Source organism: Pinus tabuliformis, chromosome 3_1 (genome assembly GCF_031772625.1).
Source record: "Pinus tabuliformis cultivar Carrire ecotype Pingquan chromosome 3_1, CPIR1, whole genome shotgun sequence".
In the NCBI taxonomy this organism is placed as follows: Eukaryota; Viridiplantae; Streptophyta; class Pinopsida; order Pinales; family Pinaceae; genus Pinus; species Pinus tabuliformis.
Window position 1 is genome coordinate 445,657,990 of NC_142301.1, and position 18,693 is coordinate 445,676,682.

General features: G+C 42.4%; 1 protein-coding gene across 3 annotated transcripts in view; it reads right to left on the reverse strand.

The window, feature by feature from the left end:
• Nucleotides 1-13,677, reverse strand: part of SDG38 (SET domain protein 38) — a 280,788-nt gene extending 267,111 nt beyond the window's left edge. Inside the window, exons 1-2 of one of the 3 annotated variants that reach the window (XM_089411435.1) lie at nucleotides 13,410-13,677; nucleotides 13,184-13,326 (exon numbers count right to left, since the gene is read on the reverse strand). In XM_089411435.1, coding sequence (XP_089267561.1) covers nucleotides 13,184-13,326; nucleotides 13,410-13,509 — 243 coding nt within the window. In that variant the 5' untranslated portion in view covers nucleotides 13,510-13,677. Of the gene's footprint in view, nucleotides 1-12,786; nucleotides 13,145-13,183; nucleotides 13,327-13,409 lie in introns of those variants that run through there. The other 2 variants (XM_089411434.1, XM_089411436.1) reach the window with 2 other exon arrangements.
• Nucleotides 13,678-18,693: the final 5,016 nt, after the last annotated feature.

Sequence of the window (18,693 nt, forward strand, 5' to 3'; positions counted from 1 at the left end):
AATTTACCTCAAAGTACTTAAAACATTTGACAATCTCACCTAAGGCTAATCACTCACTTTGCACTTATATTTTAGGAGTAGTGGTGCATTTAATGATTGACCTCCAAGCATAAGCTTGGTTGAAAGACAATAGGACCGCCTCTCTCACCCAGCTTGCAAAGTTTAGACCCTCACTTGTGGTTAACACCGTGACCTTGCAGTCGTCAAAGCCACAGTCTCTACAGTGCTAGAGGCATCGGGTGGTTAGAAATTTAGGGGAGGTATTGTTAATATAACCTTTGCTATCTTCCCCTGGGTTTCTCTCCACAACCTACACTTGAGACTAATTTCAAAACAGTTGTGAGAAAAGATTCATTTAGATAGGTATCTAATTTAAAATTAACCAAGGGCTTGCATTTCACTTAATTCCTAGGTGTCGCATCTCATATATGATAATGTGCATCCTAAGAAGCAGTTGCTCATCCGGTGACTTGGTAGCTAATTTATATTTTGCAAGTAATTTGACTCCATAAGGTACTGGTCTCTCAATAATCTAATTAAATTGTGCTAATAATTAAACTTACGAATCATCATTAACCAAGTCGCTAGGTCATACCAATTGTGTCTCTCGGACTAGTCGGTTCCCAACAAGTCTTTCATCCACATATTTTGTAGGGACTATGTTAAATTATGGTATGTTCTATGCTTAGAGCAGTTTGCTTATTTTTCTTCTTATTACTCATAGATTAACAATCACATATACATTAAGTAAAGTGCAGATAGAACATTAAATGATCAACAGAAAACAATCCAAGACAAGAGACACAAGATGTGTCGGCTAGCCAAAGACAAACCCCAATGCGGGAAACCCTTCGATCAAATCTTCTTTTATCTTCAATAGTTCAGTAGAGAGAAATAGTACAAAATCCGAATTCTTTAATTTTATATTAGCAGCAGCAAACCCTAGATCAGCAAAGTCAAACTTGGTCAAACTAGTTGAAATTGCCCTCCAATATGCTTGGTCAATTTCTGGTCAACTTGCCCTTGAACAGCCTGAAAAAACAGCCCTTGAACAGCCCCAAATGTACAGTCAATTTGCAGATTTCTGAAGTCAACTTGCAACCCTAAACTAGGGCAGTCAACACCGGTCAAACCAGAGGTCAGATCACCTCGGTTTTCATGCCAAAAATTGCGGCCTGCCTAGGAGAGGCAACCACATCCAAACCGCACTTCTGGATGGTCAACGCTAGTCAAAGAGATGACCTACTGCGCTAGCTTCCTTCTTTCTGCGTCTTCCTTGCCCTAGGACGTCTTCCTTTCAGCCACATGTGAGAGAGAGAGAGAGGCTCCTTTTATGCGTAGGAGAGAGAGAGAAGATGAGTGAATTGAATTGTCCAAATGAGGAGGAGGCTCCTTGTATTCATATGCAAACGTTGAGGATGAATAGACGTGACTGTTGGGCTTCTGAGCCTACATAAGTTTGCTGGCCGACCTTGACAATTTTTCAATAATCAAAATAAATTCATATCTCCATAAATACTTATCGGAATCGGATGATCTTTAGATCAATCCTACACCTCTCGATGAGAGGAATCTAGGAAAAATATCAGTAGCCATAAATAAGGTGATCCACATGGAGTTTGGCCCTAGTTGCCAATTTTAACACTCCCTCCCAACTAGGGAGAACTTCATCTGCAATCCGTCAGACCGTCCCTGCTATCCATCCATCAAATGCACTATCCTGTACAACTTGACCCCATTTTGCTATGCTCTGCTCTTCTTTGCTCTGCTTGAACTTTGAAGAAGAAGAAATGATCGAGGATGTATCATACCATCTTCCACTAACTCAAAGTCAGTCCCAGAGTGTGAACCACTTTCACTGATCCCAGATCAATGGAGGTCATCCTAGCATAGGGAGTACGGTAGATACAGCGATGCGTCCATCGATAGTACTACTATGGTCCCTATCCTCATTTCCCTGCTCATTGATCAGATGAGAGGTACTTCCCATGAGTCCCAGACTGCATGGGTAGGATGCCTCGACAAGAGAACTAATCATCCTATCCATAGGAGAACGAATCATCCTGTCAGTGGATGCCACGGAGAACTAATCATCCTAGCCCACAAGAGAACTAATCATCCTGTTCCACAGTCGCCATAGAGAACAAATCATCCTGGCCCACAGGAGAACTAATCATCCTGTTCCATAGTTGCCACGGAGAACAAATCATCCTGGCCCCAATGTCACATGGCTCGGGTTCGAGTTCGGGTTCAACAATGATTAGGTTCGGTTTGAGTTCGAATGTTTTGATGAGGTTCGTATATATATATATATATATATATATATATATATATTAATTTAAAATGAATTATACTATAAAATATTAAGAAATCAACATCAGTAAACATCAAAATGCTATCATAGACATGGAAAATGCAAGGGTAAATTACAAGCTTGAGTTGTGACAGGAAGTTATGATTTTTGATCTATGGACTTGGTCAATGGCTATGAGGTTTGATGAGGTTCGCCGAACCTCAAATTTTTTTTAAGGTTCGCCAAAATTCGAACCCCAAGGTTAAAGTTCGACAAACCTTGTGACATAGCCTGGCCCACAGGAGAACTAATCATCCTATTCCATAGTCGCCACAGGGTGTCACAGGGAAGGTTGAACCTTTACCCGGTACATAGTGCACCACCAGGGGATGGTGAGTCGCCCCGTGGTCACATGTCGCTCCAAGAAGTACCCCGCCCCTCCCCCCCTGGAGCTCCCAGAGCTCAATACATCATACTCGACCCTCATAAGAGGGTCTCTGAACGACACCAAGTCGTTCTCAGAAAGTCAGGAATTTGACCTTTCCTAAGGGCTTTGTCAAAATGTCGGCGACCTGTTCATCTGTACCAATATGTTGGAGCCTTATTGCTCCTCGCTGCACCATATCTCGAATATAGTGGTACCTGATATTGATATGTTTGGAGCGATCATGAAATACGGGATTCTCTGATAAACGGATCCCGCTCTGGTTGTCACACAGGATCACGGTGGTATCCAATGTAAATCCAAACAACTCACTGAAGAGCTTTCGCAACCAGACCGCCTCACAGGAGGCCATGCTAGCAGCAATGTACTCTGCCTCGGCGGTGCTCAAAGCCACCGACTTTTGCTTCCTGCTCATCCAGGATATCGAGGAAGATCCCAAAGAGAAACAACACCCTGAAGTGCTCTTTCAGTCCACCACACTGCCTGCCCAATCAACATCAATATACCCGAGGAGTCTCACATCTCCGGCAGTGTATCTCAACCCATGAGTGATTGTGCCACAAAGATATTTCAACAGATTCTTGGCACCAATCCAATGTGAGTGGTGAGGCTCAACCATATGTTGACTCAATGTGTTGACTGCAAAGCATATATCCGAACGGGAGTTCACCAAGAACATTAATGCTCCGACGAGTTGACGATACTCGGTAGTATTTCGTAAAACAGGTCCGGCAACACTACCGCTTAACTTCTTGAAGTCAAGCTCCATCGAGGTAGTTACGTGCTTGTAGTCCACCATGCCAAATCTCTCCAATATCTTCACCACATATTTTCCTTGAGATAGGAAAATCTCCCCTGGTTTCTACCAGACTTCCAGTCCTAGGAAATAGTGCATAAGTCCTAGGTCTTTCATCTCGAACTCAGAAGCCAGCTCCCTCTTACATTCGTGAATGAGAGGGTCTGCACCTGTTAAAAAGAGGTCGTCAACATATAGCACCAGTATGAGAGGCTTGTCATCTATAACCTTAAAGTAAAGGTTAGGGTCGACTTCACTCCTAGTGAATCCCAGCTTCATCAAGTAGCTATTGATCCTCTCATACCATGCTCGGGGTGCTTGCTTTAGCCCATAAAGGGCCTTCTTCAACCTGCACACATGAGATTCTCAATCATAAATCTCAAATCCTTCAGGTTGCTCCACATAGACCTCCTCTTTGATCGAACCATGTAAGAACGCAGTCTTGACATCCATCTAATGTAGGTTCCATCCTTGCAAAGCAGCAAGGGCTATGATCGAGCGGATGGTGGTATATCGGGCAACAAGTGCAAATATCTCGTCATAGTCAATACCTTCCTTCTGGGAGAAGCCATGAGCGACAAAACGAGCCTTATACTTTTCTGCACTTCCATCAACTGCATGCTTTATCTTGTAAAGCCATTTTGAAGTGACAACTGCTTTGTCCTGGGGTCTGGGGACCACATCCCAAACATCGTTTTTCATAATGGGCTCATATTCCTCGGTCATAGCATCCTTCCATACTTGATGCTTGATAGCATCTGTGAATGACGAAGGCTCATTTTGGATGATCGTGCTCATGATGGTCAGGTATCCCTGATACCTATTCGGCTTCTTACTTTCACGGAAGGTTCCTCTGGGTGCAATGTGTCCTTGAGCATCATCAAGTGTCCCCCTTAGCCATGAAGGCCTCTTCCTAGAAGAGGAAGGATCTTGCGGAGGAGGATCAATAGGATCCATAGGTTCTTCCACATCGGGCATCGTCTCATCTTCCTTTTCCTTTGGTTCCCCAGTGTCAGCATCTTTAGATCCCCTTAAAGTAGGAAGATTATCTACTTTGCCAAGAGCCATATCTTCGTCAAAGGTGACATCATGACTAATCTCGATTTCCCTTTGACCAGCTACATAGATTCTATAGCCCTTAGTATTTTCGCTATAGCCCACGAAGATTCCTTTCTTTCTAGATGCACCCAATTTATTCCTTTTCTCTTTAGGCACATGAAAATATACAGGGCTTCCAAAAATTCTAAAATGAGATACATCAGGTTTCTTGCCGGTGAACATTTCTTCAGGGGTCTTGGAACCCAATGCTTGATGAGGGCATCGGTTTTGTACATATACGGCAGTATTTGCAGCTTCGGCCCATAGAAACTTCGGAAGTCTTTGATCATGGAGCATAGCACGGACAGCTTCCACAATTGTACGATTCTTCCTTTCCGCCACACCATTCTGCTCAGGAGTATATGGTGTAGTAGTCTCCCTCTTAATGCCAGCCTCTTTGCAAAAGTCATGAAACTCATTGGATTCATATTCAATCCCATTATCAGTCCTTAAGGTCTTGATCTTCTTTTCGGTTTGATTCTCGATCAAGGCTTTGAAGTGTCGAAACCAGGAGAACACTTCATCCTTCTTTTTCAAGAAGTATATCCAAGTCTTGCGAGAATAATCATCTGTAAAAGTGAGGTAATATAAATATCCTCCCAAGGAGTTCACAGGCATCATACCGGATATGTCTGAGTGAACCAACTGCAATATATCGGAGGTCTTGCTTTGGCTTGAGGGGAATGGTCCCCTTTTGAGCTTTCCTTCGGCACATCCTAGACATACACGTTCTTGCTCTAATTTGAACTCGGGCATCCCGGTCACCATCTTTCTTACATCAGGTAGAGCTTTATAATGAAGGTGAGCAAACCTCTGATGCCATAGTTCAGACTGAAGAGATGTGTCCACCCAGCGGACTTCCTCCGAGTCCCGACCTGATATAATGAATCAACTCGAAACCCAAGAGTAACAGCATATTTAAAGTTCTTTTTCCATACACGTACATTGCCATCGCTGAAGGCCACCCTGTGGCCTTTGTCTTCCATTGCTGAAATGGACACTAGGTTCTTTTTGAGATCATGTACATATAATACATCTTGTAAGTGGATGGTATTACCCTGATTCAATTGCAGAGTGACATTTCCTACGCCTTTCACAGGATATTTTGAATTATCTCCAAGAACAATTTCCAGGTTGGTTTCCTTCTCTATCAGATTATAGAGAGCTTCTTTGTAACTAGTGAAGTGCCTTGAGGCACCATTATCAATAAGCCAATTTCCCAACGAGTCCGGGGGAGCAGTAGTAGATAGAGCTGCTGGTAGATAATATTCATCTTGCTTATTGTTAATAGTGTTAGATTGATACCTGGAATTTCTTGCCTTCTTGAATGGTTGTCCCCTTCCTTGATTTCCGACACTTCTTTTACCTCTGCCATTTCACTTGCCATTGCTTTGATTGCCTTGATAGGGATTTTGATCATCGTCCCAGTGTAAGTCCCTTTTATCAGGGCACTCCATTGCAGAGTGACCTGTTTTATTGCAATTGTAACATCGTCCTTTTCTTCCACCCTTTAGTCCAGCCTTTCCTTTGAATTTAGCCCCAGAATTGTTTCTTCTTTTAGTATGAGAAGAAAAGGCAGAGGGATGACCTTTAAGTATGGGCATTTCTTGCTCTTCCATCCTTGTTTCTTCTTGAATGCATCTGGCCATTAATTCCTCAAATCCAGGAATTACGTTATTGTTGAGAAGAGTAGTCCTAAATATATACCATTCAGATGGCAGTCCTCCAAGAGTTGTGAGTGTCATTTCCCTGTCAGGAATTACTTCCCCAATAGATAGGAGATCATTCTTGATCTCGGTGATCCTTAAGAAATATGCTTGCATACTCTCATCTTTGCCCTTCTTAATTTCCTTCAGCTTATTTCTAAGAAACAAGACTTGATTTGCATCATTAACTTTAAATAAACTCACCATTCTATCGTAGATTTCCTTGGAGGTGTTTAGCTCGGAAACATAGGCCACCAAGCGCTTGTCGATAGAGTCCCGGATGATCTTCCTTGCTTTGACTTCTCCCTTGGTCCATTTGTTTCTAGCAGCAGCGGATGCATTTGATGGAGGCTCAACAATTCCGCCTCTCACATGGTCCAACACTTCATGTTCTTCTAATGTTAGATCGAGAGACATCTTCCATCCGTGATAGTCAGACTTCTCACAGAGTTTGTCTTCAGCAGGGAAGTGTGTTGAGGACCCCATGATTTCTTTAAGATAGTCTTGCCAACCTTCTCTTCGGTGATTGCTCTTGCTCTTGCTTGGGCTTTGTCTTCACCTCACCTCTAATACCATGTTAAATTATGGTATGTTCTATGCTTAGAGCAGTTTGCTTATTTTTCTTCTTATTACTCACAGATTAGCAATCACATATACATTAAGTGCAGATAGAACATTAAATAATCAACAGAAAACAAGCCAAAACAAGAGACACAAGATGTGGCGGCTAGCCAGGGACAAACGCTAATGCGGGGAAACCCTTTGATCAAATCTTCTTTTATCTTCAATGGTTCAGCAGAGAGAAATAGTACAAAATCTGAATTCTGTAATTTTATATCAGCAGCAGCAAACCCTAGATCAGCAAAGTCAAACTTGGTCAAACTAGTTGAAATTGACCTCCAATATGCTTGGTCAATTTCCAGTCAACTTGCCCTTGAACAACCTGAAGAAACAACCCTTGAACAACCCCACATATACAGTCAATTTTCAGATTTCTGAAGTCAACTTGCAGCCCTAAACTAGGGCAGTCAACACCGGTCAAACCAGAGGTCAGATCACCTCGATTTTCGTGCCAAAAATTGCGGCCTGCCTAGGAGAGGCAACCACACCCAATCCGCACTTCTGGATGGTCAACGCTAGTCAAAGAGATGACCTGCTGCCCTAGCGTCCTTCTTTCTGCGTCTTCCTTGCCCTAGGACGTCTTCCTTTCAGCCACACGTGTGAGAGAGAGAGAGGCTCCTTTTATGCGTAGGAGAGAGAGAGAGAAGATGAGTGAATTGAATTGTCCAAATGAGGAGGAGGCTCCTTGTATTTATATGCAAACGTTGAGGATGAATAGACGTGACTGTTGGGCTTCTGAGCCTACATAAGTTTGCTGGCCGACCTTGACAATTTTTCAATAATCAAAATAAATTCATATCTCCATAAATACTTATCGGAATCGGATGATCTTTAGATCAATCCTACACCTCTTGATGAGAGGAATCGAGGAAAAATGTCAGTAGCCATAAATAAGGTGATCCAAATGGAGTTTGGCCCTAGTTGCCAATTTTAACAGACTACCCCCTTAGCCTGTTGTAGGGAGATAGCTAGAACGGAGAGGGCAGGGATCAGAGTGACAGCGTTTGCCCTAAGTCGTTGGGAGTCATTGTCACATTCACCCGTACAATTTGAGCGACAACATAACCATAAATGTACTTCTGGCGACGGTGGGCGAAACAACTCAAATGCCAACTTCGACCACTCCCCATCCTCCCTCCCCGCCTATGATGAGATCTAGGGCTGCTGCTGCGGCCGCTCAATCATCGAGTATTCCTCCATTCACTTGTTCTGTTTTCTGATGTTTCTTTTAATTACTCTGCACAGCATTTGCATTTTGCATCTGCATCTATACCAGACTTTACCTCTGCTGCTATTACCTGCCCCCTGGACTTTCACCATCCGGTTATCTCGACTACTCCACCTGCTATCCCTGGTTTGGTTCAATCACCCCCTCATTCGGAACCCTCGAACATCTCAGGCCACTCCCATTCATACAATCTCCGTTCCCGAGTGTCTCAACCTCCTGAGAATTTTGGGCTTGGCTTGGCCTCCCCTCCACGATCTTCCAAGTCCACCAGGGGATGAAAATCACATATTTCTATGGCCATCCTGCAAGCTAGGGTGGAAGTGGCACATGGCAGACAATCCACACTTGATTGGGTACTTAGAGCACTGTCTACCCACCCTCAGCCACCCCCATGAAGTGGCTCTCCTTTAACTGCAGAGGACTAGCTAGCCCTCCTAAAAGACTAGCCCTCAAAAGATTATTTGAATCTGAGCTTGTTGATATTATCTTCCTACAAGAAACACTTGGCTTGGCTAACCATATCATCCCTGTGTTGCAATCCTTGAAGCTGGGCTAGACCTTCCATGCACTTGACGTCATTGGACGATCCAGAGGTCTTGCCCTGGGTATAAACCCTCGCACTATCCACCTCAAGGCCTCCTGGGGAGGTGCTGGCTTCTTAGGTTTGGACATCTTTTCCTCAGATCTAGGCATGGATCTCAATATTATCAATGTATATGCCCCTTGTCAAAACAGAGTCGAATTTTGGAATCAATGCACAAGTGGATCCCTTGTCTGACTCTATGGAGCAGCTCCTTGAACAACACCACTTGATTGATATTCCCATGGTCAAATCACAACCTACATGGTGCAATAGAAGAACTGGGGATGCTGCACTAGCCAGGCGCTTGGATAGGTTCCTCATTAAGGAACCTCTAGTGAGAGCACTATCAAATTATAGACAGTGGGTTGGATCTGGAGGCATATCCGATCACTCCCCCATCTTCATGGAGCTGTCGGGTCCCTTTCAGAAGCCTAGGGCCCCCTTCAAATTCAACTCCACCTGGCTAAAGGATCCCAGTTACATCAATCTGGTTACTGATTTCTGGCGTTCTAATCCACCTTCTATGGGGAGAACCACTGCTGAGGGTTTCTATCATAACCTACACCACTCTTTCTGATCTCCTGGATGAGCAGGGGTGTGGATTTACATCTGTGGAGGCTAAATCCCACCTTATTGACCTGGAGACACAGAGATCCAAAATCCTTAAAGAGAGAGAAGAAACATGGCGCCTTCGTAGTTGGGCTATTTGGCTTCAGGCTGGAGATGAGAATACAAAGTTCTTCCACAATTATGCAAAGGGAAGGAAAGTCAGCAACACCATCTGGCACATGCCATATGAGGATGGTAATCTAGCAACATCTTTTAATCAGCTGGCACACCTGGGAAACTCTCATTTCCAGAAGCTCTTCAAGGCCCCCCTGGTGCCACCCTCGCTGAAATTGTTCGGATTGCTGGTCACTTCCCTCGGTTTGTTGATCCGGAAGAGGCAGAGGAGCTTACAACTCCTGTCACGATGGGAGAATTGGAAAGCACGCTAAAATGGTTCAAAAAAGATAAGAGTCCAGGGTCGGACAGATGGACTATCGAGTTTTATCTAGCCTTTTATGAAACTATTGGACAGGATCTTCTAAAGGTGGTGGAGGACTGCAGGATTTCAGGGAGAATGTACGAGGCTATCAACTCAACCTTCATTGCCCTCATTCCCAAATCTGACTCCCCCACATCTTTCAATGATTTCAGACCTATTTCTCTCTGCAACTGTCTTTACAAGATCATTGCCAAAATTATTGCCAATAGACTTAAGCCTATTCTCTCATGTCATATCTCTCCGGAACAATTTGCTTTCCTCCACAATAGACAAATTCATGAGGCTATTGGAGGAAGCCCTACACTCCATGAAAACTAAAAAGCTCAAAGGTGCCATTCTCAAAATTGACCTAGCCAAAGCTTTTGATCGAGTTAGCTAGCTCTATATCAAAATGCTCCTCACCCACCTAGGATTTCCTCCTCCCTTCATAAATTGGGTTATGTGTTGCATCACTACCGCCTCCTTCAGTGTCCTGATAAATGGATCTGCCTCAAACTTCTTTCATGCAGAACGTGGACTCAGACAAGGTTGTCCCCTCTCCCCGCTCCTCTTTCTGATAGTCATGGAGGGACTTAGCAGACTAATAGCCTCAGCCAAGCAAGAAGGGCGATTACAGGGACTAAATATTACAGATCAATGTATACTCACTCACCTCCTCTTCGTCGATGATGTGCTCATCTTTCTCAATGGAGGCATTTGGGACACCACTACGTTCTATGACATATTACTACTTTTCTCTTCAACCACAGGTATGGAATCTAATCAACTGAAATCCTCCATCACTCTATCAGCCTGCACCCCACAGGAAGCTCGGGTTGCACAGCAGAAATTTCCTTTCCAGAGCCATCAACTGGAGGATGGACTCAAATATCTTGGTTTCTGGATCAAGCCACACTGCTACAAGATTGTTGACTGGATATGGCTTGTGGTCAAGATCGAAAAACGATTGCTCAACTGGAATCACAGATTCCTCTCCAGGGCGGGTCGATTAGTGCTTATTAAAACAGTCTTGGAGGCTACACCTGTTTATTGGATGTCTCTAGCATGGATTCCTAAAGGAATTTTATCCCGGATACAAAAACTTTGCTGCAGATTCCTTTGGAATGGCTATAAGGAAGGAAAACCTTTTGCCTGGGTGGGCTGGAAACTCATTGCAATCCCAAAGAAATGGGGCGGTTGGGGACTGAAGGATCTATCCTCCTTTGCTCATGCACTAGCTGCAAAGATGGGATGGCTTATCCTCACCTCCCACAGCCTCTGGACAGAAGTGATCTACTACAAATACATCTGGCCACATCAGATTATGGACTAGATTCGTTTGCCCACTTGGCAGCGAACTGGGATATCCATGGTTTGGCGAGCGATTCTACATACCATGCCCACCATCAGGAATGGACTCGCCTAGAGAATCAACGATGGCTCATCAGTGCGAATTGGCATCGATCCCTGGTCAGGCTGTGGTAACATGTTTCGACTTCCTCCTGATCTCATACAATTTCTCAAACACAAAAATATTAATTTGATTGCCCATATTGTTGACCCTGGGAATAGCACAGTCTTTTCACAAGCATGGACTTCAACGGAGCACCTGGGTATTCCTGTTCAATGGCAGCAAGATTGGGAGGGCTATATTACTGCGCTGACAGAATCACATGTCCGTATCAAGGATGGCGCTGATGAACTCATCTGGGCCCCTGCTGAACATGGCACTTACTCCCCTAAGGTTGGTTATCCCATCATTCATGATGCCCACAGGCCACTTGTGCTTTTGGATTGGTGGGGCAGGCTATGGAAACTAAAAGCGCCTCCGCGTACTAAGTTGTTCATGTGGAATGTCTTACGGAACAAGACACCAACAGGGAGCAATTTAATGAATCGATCCTTCTCCGGTCCCTCCTAGTGCGTGCTCTGTCATCAAGCAGAGGAAACAAATGACCACCTATTCCTATTTTGCCCAATGATGAATCACATTTGGGAACAGGTCCTTGTTGCTCTATCCATAACCACCAGATGGCATGGACTCAATGTATCAGAAGCCTGGGATCTTTGGCGAGCTGCATCCTTGAATCCAAAAGTCCACTGCCTTCCGCTGCTTATTTGTTGGTCTATTTGGCTCACTAGAAATGGGATCATTTTCAGAGATAAAATTGTTCGATGGCAGTCCTCCATTGCCAAAATTGTTGCTGCATATCATGAAATACCAGAAGAGAATCATACCCCTGTTGGCCGCATTGTATCACCTGAATCCATTGATCGCAATATTCCCTGGGCATTTTTTGATGGAGCAGCACAAGCACAGGGTTGTGGAGGGGGTATACTACTGCATAAAACTGAAAATCATCACTACAAAATTCAAATGGGTTTAGGGATGGGGACAAACAACTATGCAAAATTGATCTCTCTTAGACATCTCCTCCATTTTGCTCTCGCACATGCATGCAATCACATTCAGATTTTTGGAGATTCTAAAATCATCATCAATTGGTTCAATAACATATCTGCATGTCATATGCACTCTCTCAGGAACATATTGGATGAAATCATGATCTTAAAAGCACAATTTAATTATATCTCATGTCAACATATTTACAAGGAACGTAATTTGGTTGTTGACCAACTTTCCAAGGAGGCCACAGCACATCCCAGAGGACTATGGATAATACAAGAGCAGCAAGGAGATGAACACTACCAGTACTATCATCGTCCCTATATAGATTGGGCCTATTAGTGGGCCGACAGGCCCTAATTTTTGCAGTATACAGTAGTGATTTATATCAATACTAGCTTTTACATTGTATATATTTTGTTCATTAACTTTTTAGTATGGTAAATTATGTATAGACTTATATATTTTCTAAGGCTACGGCCAACCTACTGCATATGCCATACAGGCATCTACTACATGCAATTTTTCTATATTAATGAAAAATTACTATTTTTCCTCGGGAAAAAAAAACCATAAATGTACCTTCTCAAGAATTGTTGAAAGATGGATGGAGTACTTTGCCAAAAAAAGGATGAGGACCAGCATCCACTGGTAGCTAGGCAGCCGTTGTTATTTCATCCAGGCGGAGGCTTTTTTGTTTTAACTGATACACTCTCAACGGAATGACTCAAAATCTCTCTAAAGGGCAGAATTCATGAAATCGGGACACAACAATGTAAGCATTATTGAGTCAATGAAAGATTATGTGGGGTATAGATATATGTAAAAAGATTGAGAAGGGGTTTTGTGCCACGGGGATGACTTGAAGAGACTGGCATGGTTAATCAAATTGACCAAATCAACCATACTAATACTGCTAACAATAGTGATGTTAAAAAAGGTTGATAGGGCTGTGGGTAGTTGTGAAATGAGAGGGTACCTTGCCCAAAGCTTCCAGGGAAGGGTGAGTCAAAAAGGGATCAGCAGTGTGTATGAGGTCGCCTGTTCGAATCTCCCGAGTAGCAAAAACTCCTCTGCCCGCGTCCTCTGTGAAACCCACTCGAATGGGAGGTGGTGGCGCCTCTGGTATTTGCACAATATCATTAATTAAAATACCTTGAAATGTAAATGAATTTAACGCGTTGAAGGGCATTACAAAAGAAGACCTGAATGGAATGAAGATGAAGAATAAGCGTGGTTGCACCGATAAGGAGAGAATGAACATCGCTGAAGCCAAACCCAAAACCTGCTGCTCTTCATCATCATCTTCGTACTCGGCGGTCAGTCTTCTTCATGAAAATGGAAATAATAACAGTAAATGTGTGAAATTCTGACAGGAGAATAACGCGGAAGTAACCGAGTGGCAAACCATTCAAATTCATATTCCCAGGACGAAACATTTTATGTGGAATTGACCAGGAATATACGCAAGTATATTCATGCCAGAGAATTTATTGGTGTTTTAACGTAAAAAATCTTAAACTCAGTACTATAATTTTGTACATAATTGATGATGTTTAGCTGTAACTAAAGGATAATTTGATTACTCGTTTGGCTTAACTAGACGATAATTTGATTACTCTTTGTACATAATTGTTAATATTTCACTGTAATTAGATGATAATTTGATTACTTATTGGTCAGTTTTTAATTAAATGATAATTTGATTTATTGAAAAAAAAAAATTGGCAATACCCAGAGAGGAGATGTTTTGTCAACGTGTTTTCAACGATCAAGTGTGGTTCATCATCACGACAAGAATCTTAGCATAAGATTAAATAGAGAAAATGGTAAAGAACAATGAATTTTCCAACGGTTAAAAAATATAACATTTAATTTTGAAAAAATATTATGAATGTTAAATTTGACTATTAGAATAAAACAATTTTTATTTTATTTTATTTATTTATTTATGTGACAAATGTCACCCCATGTTCTTTGGGAACTCTCTATATTGGTGAGACCGCTCAATAAATTAAAGGATTCATGAGCACGCAACCGACATCAAACATGGGAGGATTTGATCCTCTGCTCTGGTAGAACATGCGGAAAAGACTAAATGTCACATCTACATTGAAGAGACCCAAGTCATTGCTAAGATTAGTCATTTCCATCCTCACAAGTTTAGGGAAGCGATCGAAATTGAAAGGAGACCCAGTAATCTAAACAAAGACGATGGTTGGAAAATTAGCGTCCCAACTGTTATGAAACTAGCTCACAAAAAGATAAAAAAGATAGATCAACAACTTCAGAATCAGCCTCTTCGAGGGGGCAACCTCCTTTACATTACACAAATGAATAATTCTTGGATGATACAAATGACAAAACCTCATTTCTATATATAGGAGTCTAAGGGGTCACAATATAATCAAAGTCGACATAACAATAATAATATAAGGGCACAACAATAACAATAGTGGGCTTCTATGGGGCACAATAATAACAATATGGGGACAATAGGGCCACAACAATAACAATAAGGGCTACAATGACAATAATAATGGGGCAATCACTAGTATTATAGAGACCTAACATGCCCCTCTCCTTCAAAAAAGTGTTGTCCTCAACGCTTGAGTAGTTCTGGATGTTTCTGTATAAAATTCTCATCCTCCCATGTGGAATCTTCAGCGGGTAAGTTCTTCTACTTTACGAGATACTCTGAAATTGATCGATTTCGTAGTTGTCGAGTTCTTGTTTCCGTCACTGCTTCAGGTTCCAATATGATTTTTCTTTCCTCGTCAAGTTCTGGCAATATTGTTTGAACTGAGAGCTTGTCACCAATAACCTTCTTTAAGGATGAAACATGGAAAATTGGGTGCACTCGGGAAGCTGCTAGAAGCTCCAATTTATATGCCATAGTACCAATCTTTTGCAACACCTTGTACGGACCATAATACTTTGGTGATAATTTATTATCCTTCTTAGCTTGCTTAAGGGGCATTTGTTTATATGGTTGTAGCCGTAGAAATACCCAGTCACCTACATCAAAACTTCTTTTGTTGCGATATTGATCTGCCATTGTTTCATTCTATTCTGTGTCAAAGTTAGGTTATCATTTAAGAGTTGGAGAACTTGTTGTTGATGCTCGATGTGATCTTCCACTCCTTGAACCTTAGAATTTTCTCTTAAATATGATGTGATGGACGGTGGGTGATATCCATAAAGTGCCATAAATGGGGTCATTTTTGTTGCAGTATGGAAGGAAGTGTTATATGACCATTCAGCCAGAGGCAACCATTTGACCCATTATGTCTGTTTATCATATACAAAGCAACAAAGATATCCTTCCAAACATTTGTTTACTATCTTAGTTTTCCCATCAGATTGAGGATGATAAGATGAGCTATGAGCTAACTAAGTACCAAGACAGGAAAATAATTATGTCCAATAAATTCCAATGAAAATGAGATCTCTGTCGGTTACAATAATCTTTGGGCTTCCATGTAGCTTTTGAATTGTTTCCATAAATGCAGTAGAAACTGTATTGGCTTTAAATGGATGAGATAATGCACAAAAGTGTGCATACTTGGTAAGTCTTTCAACTACCACCATGATGACACTCTTTCCTTCGGACTTGGGTAAACCTGTGATAAAATCCATTGAAACCTCCTCCCAACGTTGACTTGGAATGGATAAAGGTTGTAATAGACCCGGGGTCTTAATTGTTTCAACTTTATTTTGTTGGCAAACTAAACATTCTACCACAAACTTTTGAATATCATATTTAAGTCCATCTAAAAAAAAATCCTTCTTAACCCTGTGGTAAGTTTTTAAAAATCCTGAGTGCCCTCCTAAGGGAGAGGCGTGCAATTCCATAAGAATCTTTTGTTTGAGTTGGGAATTCTAACATAGGTATAAGCGATCTTTGTACCATAACGAATCATTTTTCCAACTAAATGTATCAAATGTACTATGATCTTGTTGTAACTTTTGAATGAGTGCCCACACTTCTTTGTCATTATTCCATTCATCCCTTGCTTCATTTATCCAATCTAGTTGGATAATAGAAATGACACAAAGCAATGCTTCCCCATCCTCATCCTTTCTTGAGAGTGCCTCTGCCACAACATTTTCCTTCCCTTTTTTGTAGATGATTTCAAAGTCATAACCCAACATCTTTGTGACCCATTTTTGCTTCTTTTCTAAAGATAATCTTTGTTCTAAAAAATATTTAAGACTATCATGATCCGTTCTTACCTTGAAGTGTCTTCCCATCAGGTATGGTCGTCATTTCTTAAGTGCATGTAGTATTGCCAACATTTCCTTCTCATAAATAGCTTTGTGTAAATGCTTTCCTTTGATTGGATGACTTTCGAAAGCAATGGGTCTTTATTCTTGCATTAAAACAACACCAATTCCATTTCCCGAGGCATCACATTCCACAATAAAGGTTTTTGTGAAGTTCGGCGTAGCTAAGACTGGTGCTTGGCACATTTCCTCTTTAAAATGCTCAAACATCTTCGTTGCTTCTGGAGTCCATAAAAATGCATCTTTATTCAATAATGTTGTTAGAGGTGTTGCTATTCTCCAATTGTTGAAGTTTCTAAGTTTACTTAGTTAGAAAACTTTCATGCACTTTTTCTGATTTATTCCTACCTACTTATTATTTTTCCTTAACAAGTTATTTACGAAGTAAATACTAAAAATAAACACCAGTGCATGCTCAACATATTACAGATCAACAACTAAAAGAAACAAAAACAAACACACCACATGACACCATTATTTTTGGACTGATGTCCCTGAAAAAACCCGATGTGGGAAAACTAGTGCAGCTATATGAGGGTTTTCTTATTAATCAATATCAGAGTACAATCTAGGTGCCAAAACCAGTCTACCCAACAGAGAATTTCCTTAGCAGTAATACCTCTCGGTTTTTGACAAATATACTGGCTGAAACCCCAGATAATCCTTCCAGCAGCCACTCAGCACCAATCTGCCCTAGAAACCCCAACGTTTGCCCAATCTGGACTGCATCAGCCTCTCCTAGCCCAGTGCTGGCACTGCATCAGCCTACCTTGGCTTGCTTCAACCCCAGGAGGCCCTGCTTCAGCTCTCTCAACCTCTGCGTCAGCTACACTGGCCCCTTTGGTGCTCTATGCAAGACTTAGTCGCCTCTGCGTGGCCCTGCGTGAGCACTGGCTGCTCCTGCGTCTCTCTCTCTGGCTGCTCTGCTGCTATCCCAGCACTATCTCTGCCTCTCTTTCTCTATGTACTCAATGCCCCTCAGCTTCTCTTCTGATCACTGATTCTATCTCTCTTAGCAAACCCCGCTTTAGAGAATAGAATGACTGATCACTTTGGTGTATTTTCCAAGTGACCCTCAAACCTCTTCTTATACTTTTCCTGTTGACATATCAACGGTCGAGATTAAGTCCCTAATCAACGGCTAAGATTAGATCTAGCTTGATCCATGTCTTTTGGACCATTCTAACACAGATTCATATTAATAAACATTAATATTTTATTTTCCCTAAGTTTAGACTTAGGGACTCCATTAAAAATATTAATTAATTTAATATCTCCTGATCTGTTTAGAATCTGCACAAACCCTTTCTGGGTATTGGAGATCTCATGTGCCCCAACCTCTTCACTAATTTTCATGGCTAGAGCACATCCGATGCTACCCCAAATCAACACTCCCTCTTAGTGAGGACTGTGCTCTAGCAATACTCCTCAGTGAGTATTACTCTGATCATCCGGCATTAGTGCATGTGCTAATGCTAGGCCTTCCTGCCCAACATCCTCTGTACTACTGCCTATGGTTCTGCCACTCCCACTGCTGCATATGTACGACAGCTCCCTCTGCATCCGTGCTGCTGCTAGTCCTTTCTCCTAGTATTGCATCTGCACTACACCTCCTCTCATCATGTCGCATCGTGCTGCCCACTGCTGCACTGCAACTCAGTTACTGAGAAGTAAGTAACTGATCTCCCAACTAACTTCCCTATTGGGCTAGAGACACCCACTGATGTTGAATCTCCCTCTGTTGCTGATAAGTGCTCCCTCTCTCTGACCTCTACGTTCCTGCAACAACTCCCTGCATCTCGCACCATTGCAAACCTCGTTGTGCCTTCCTGCACTGGTGCAACACTCTTGTGCCTCTAGCACTACTGCAACCTACTAGCTCTGCGCTGTCTTGCGACCCCTCCACTGTAGCTCTCTCTGCCGCTTCATCCGCATCCATCTATACCCACCCAGCCAGTCCTTCTACTCCTCAACGGGGCTCCCGTAGCAAGGTCTAATGCAAGAGGTTGGGTACCTTGAGGATCTTGCCCCTCATCGCATGTAGTACTCTTGACTACAGCTCTATGTCTCCCCACTTCCGCTCAAGTGGCGTGTATGCACTCATGGCACAGTCATCATCTGTCAAAACTTCATTCTCTGTCCGTGTTGGCGCTGCCTTAGTCTCAAAAGACTCTCCCTTACTCTTCTTCCTTGGACATTGGG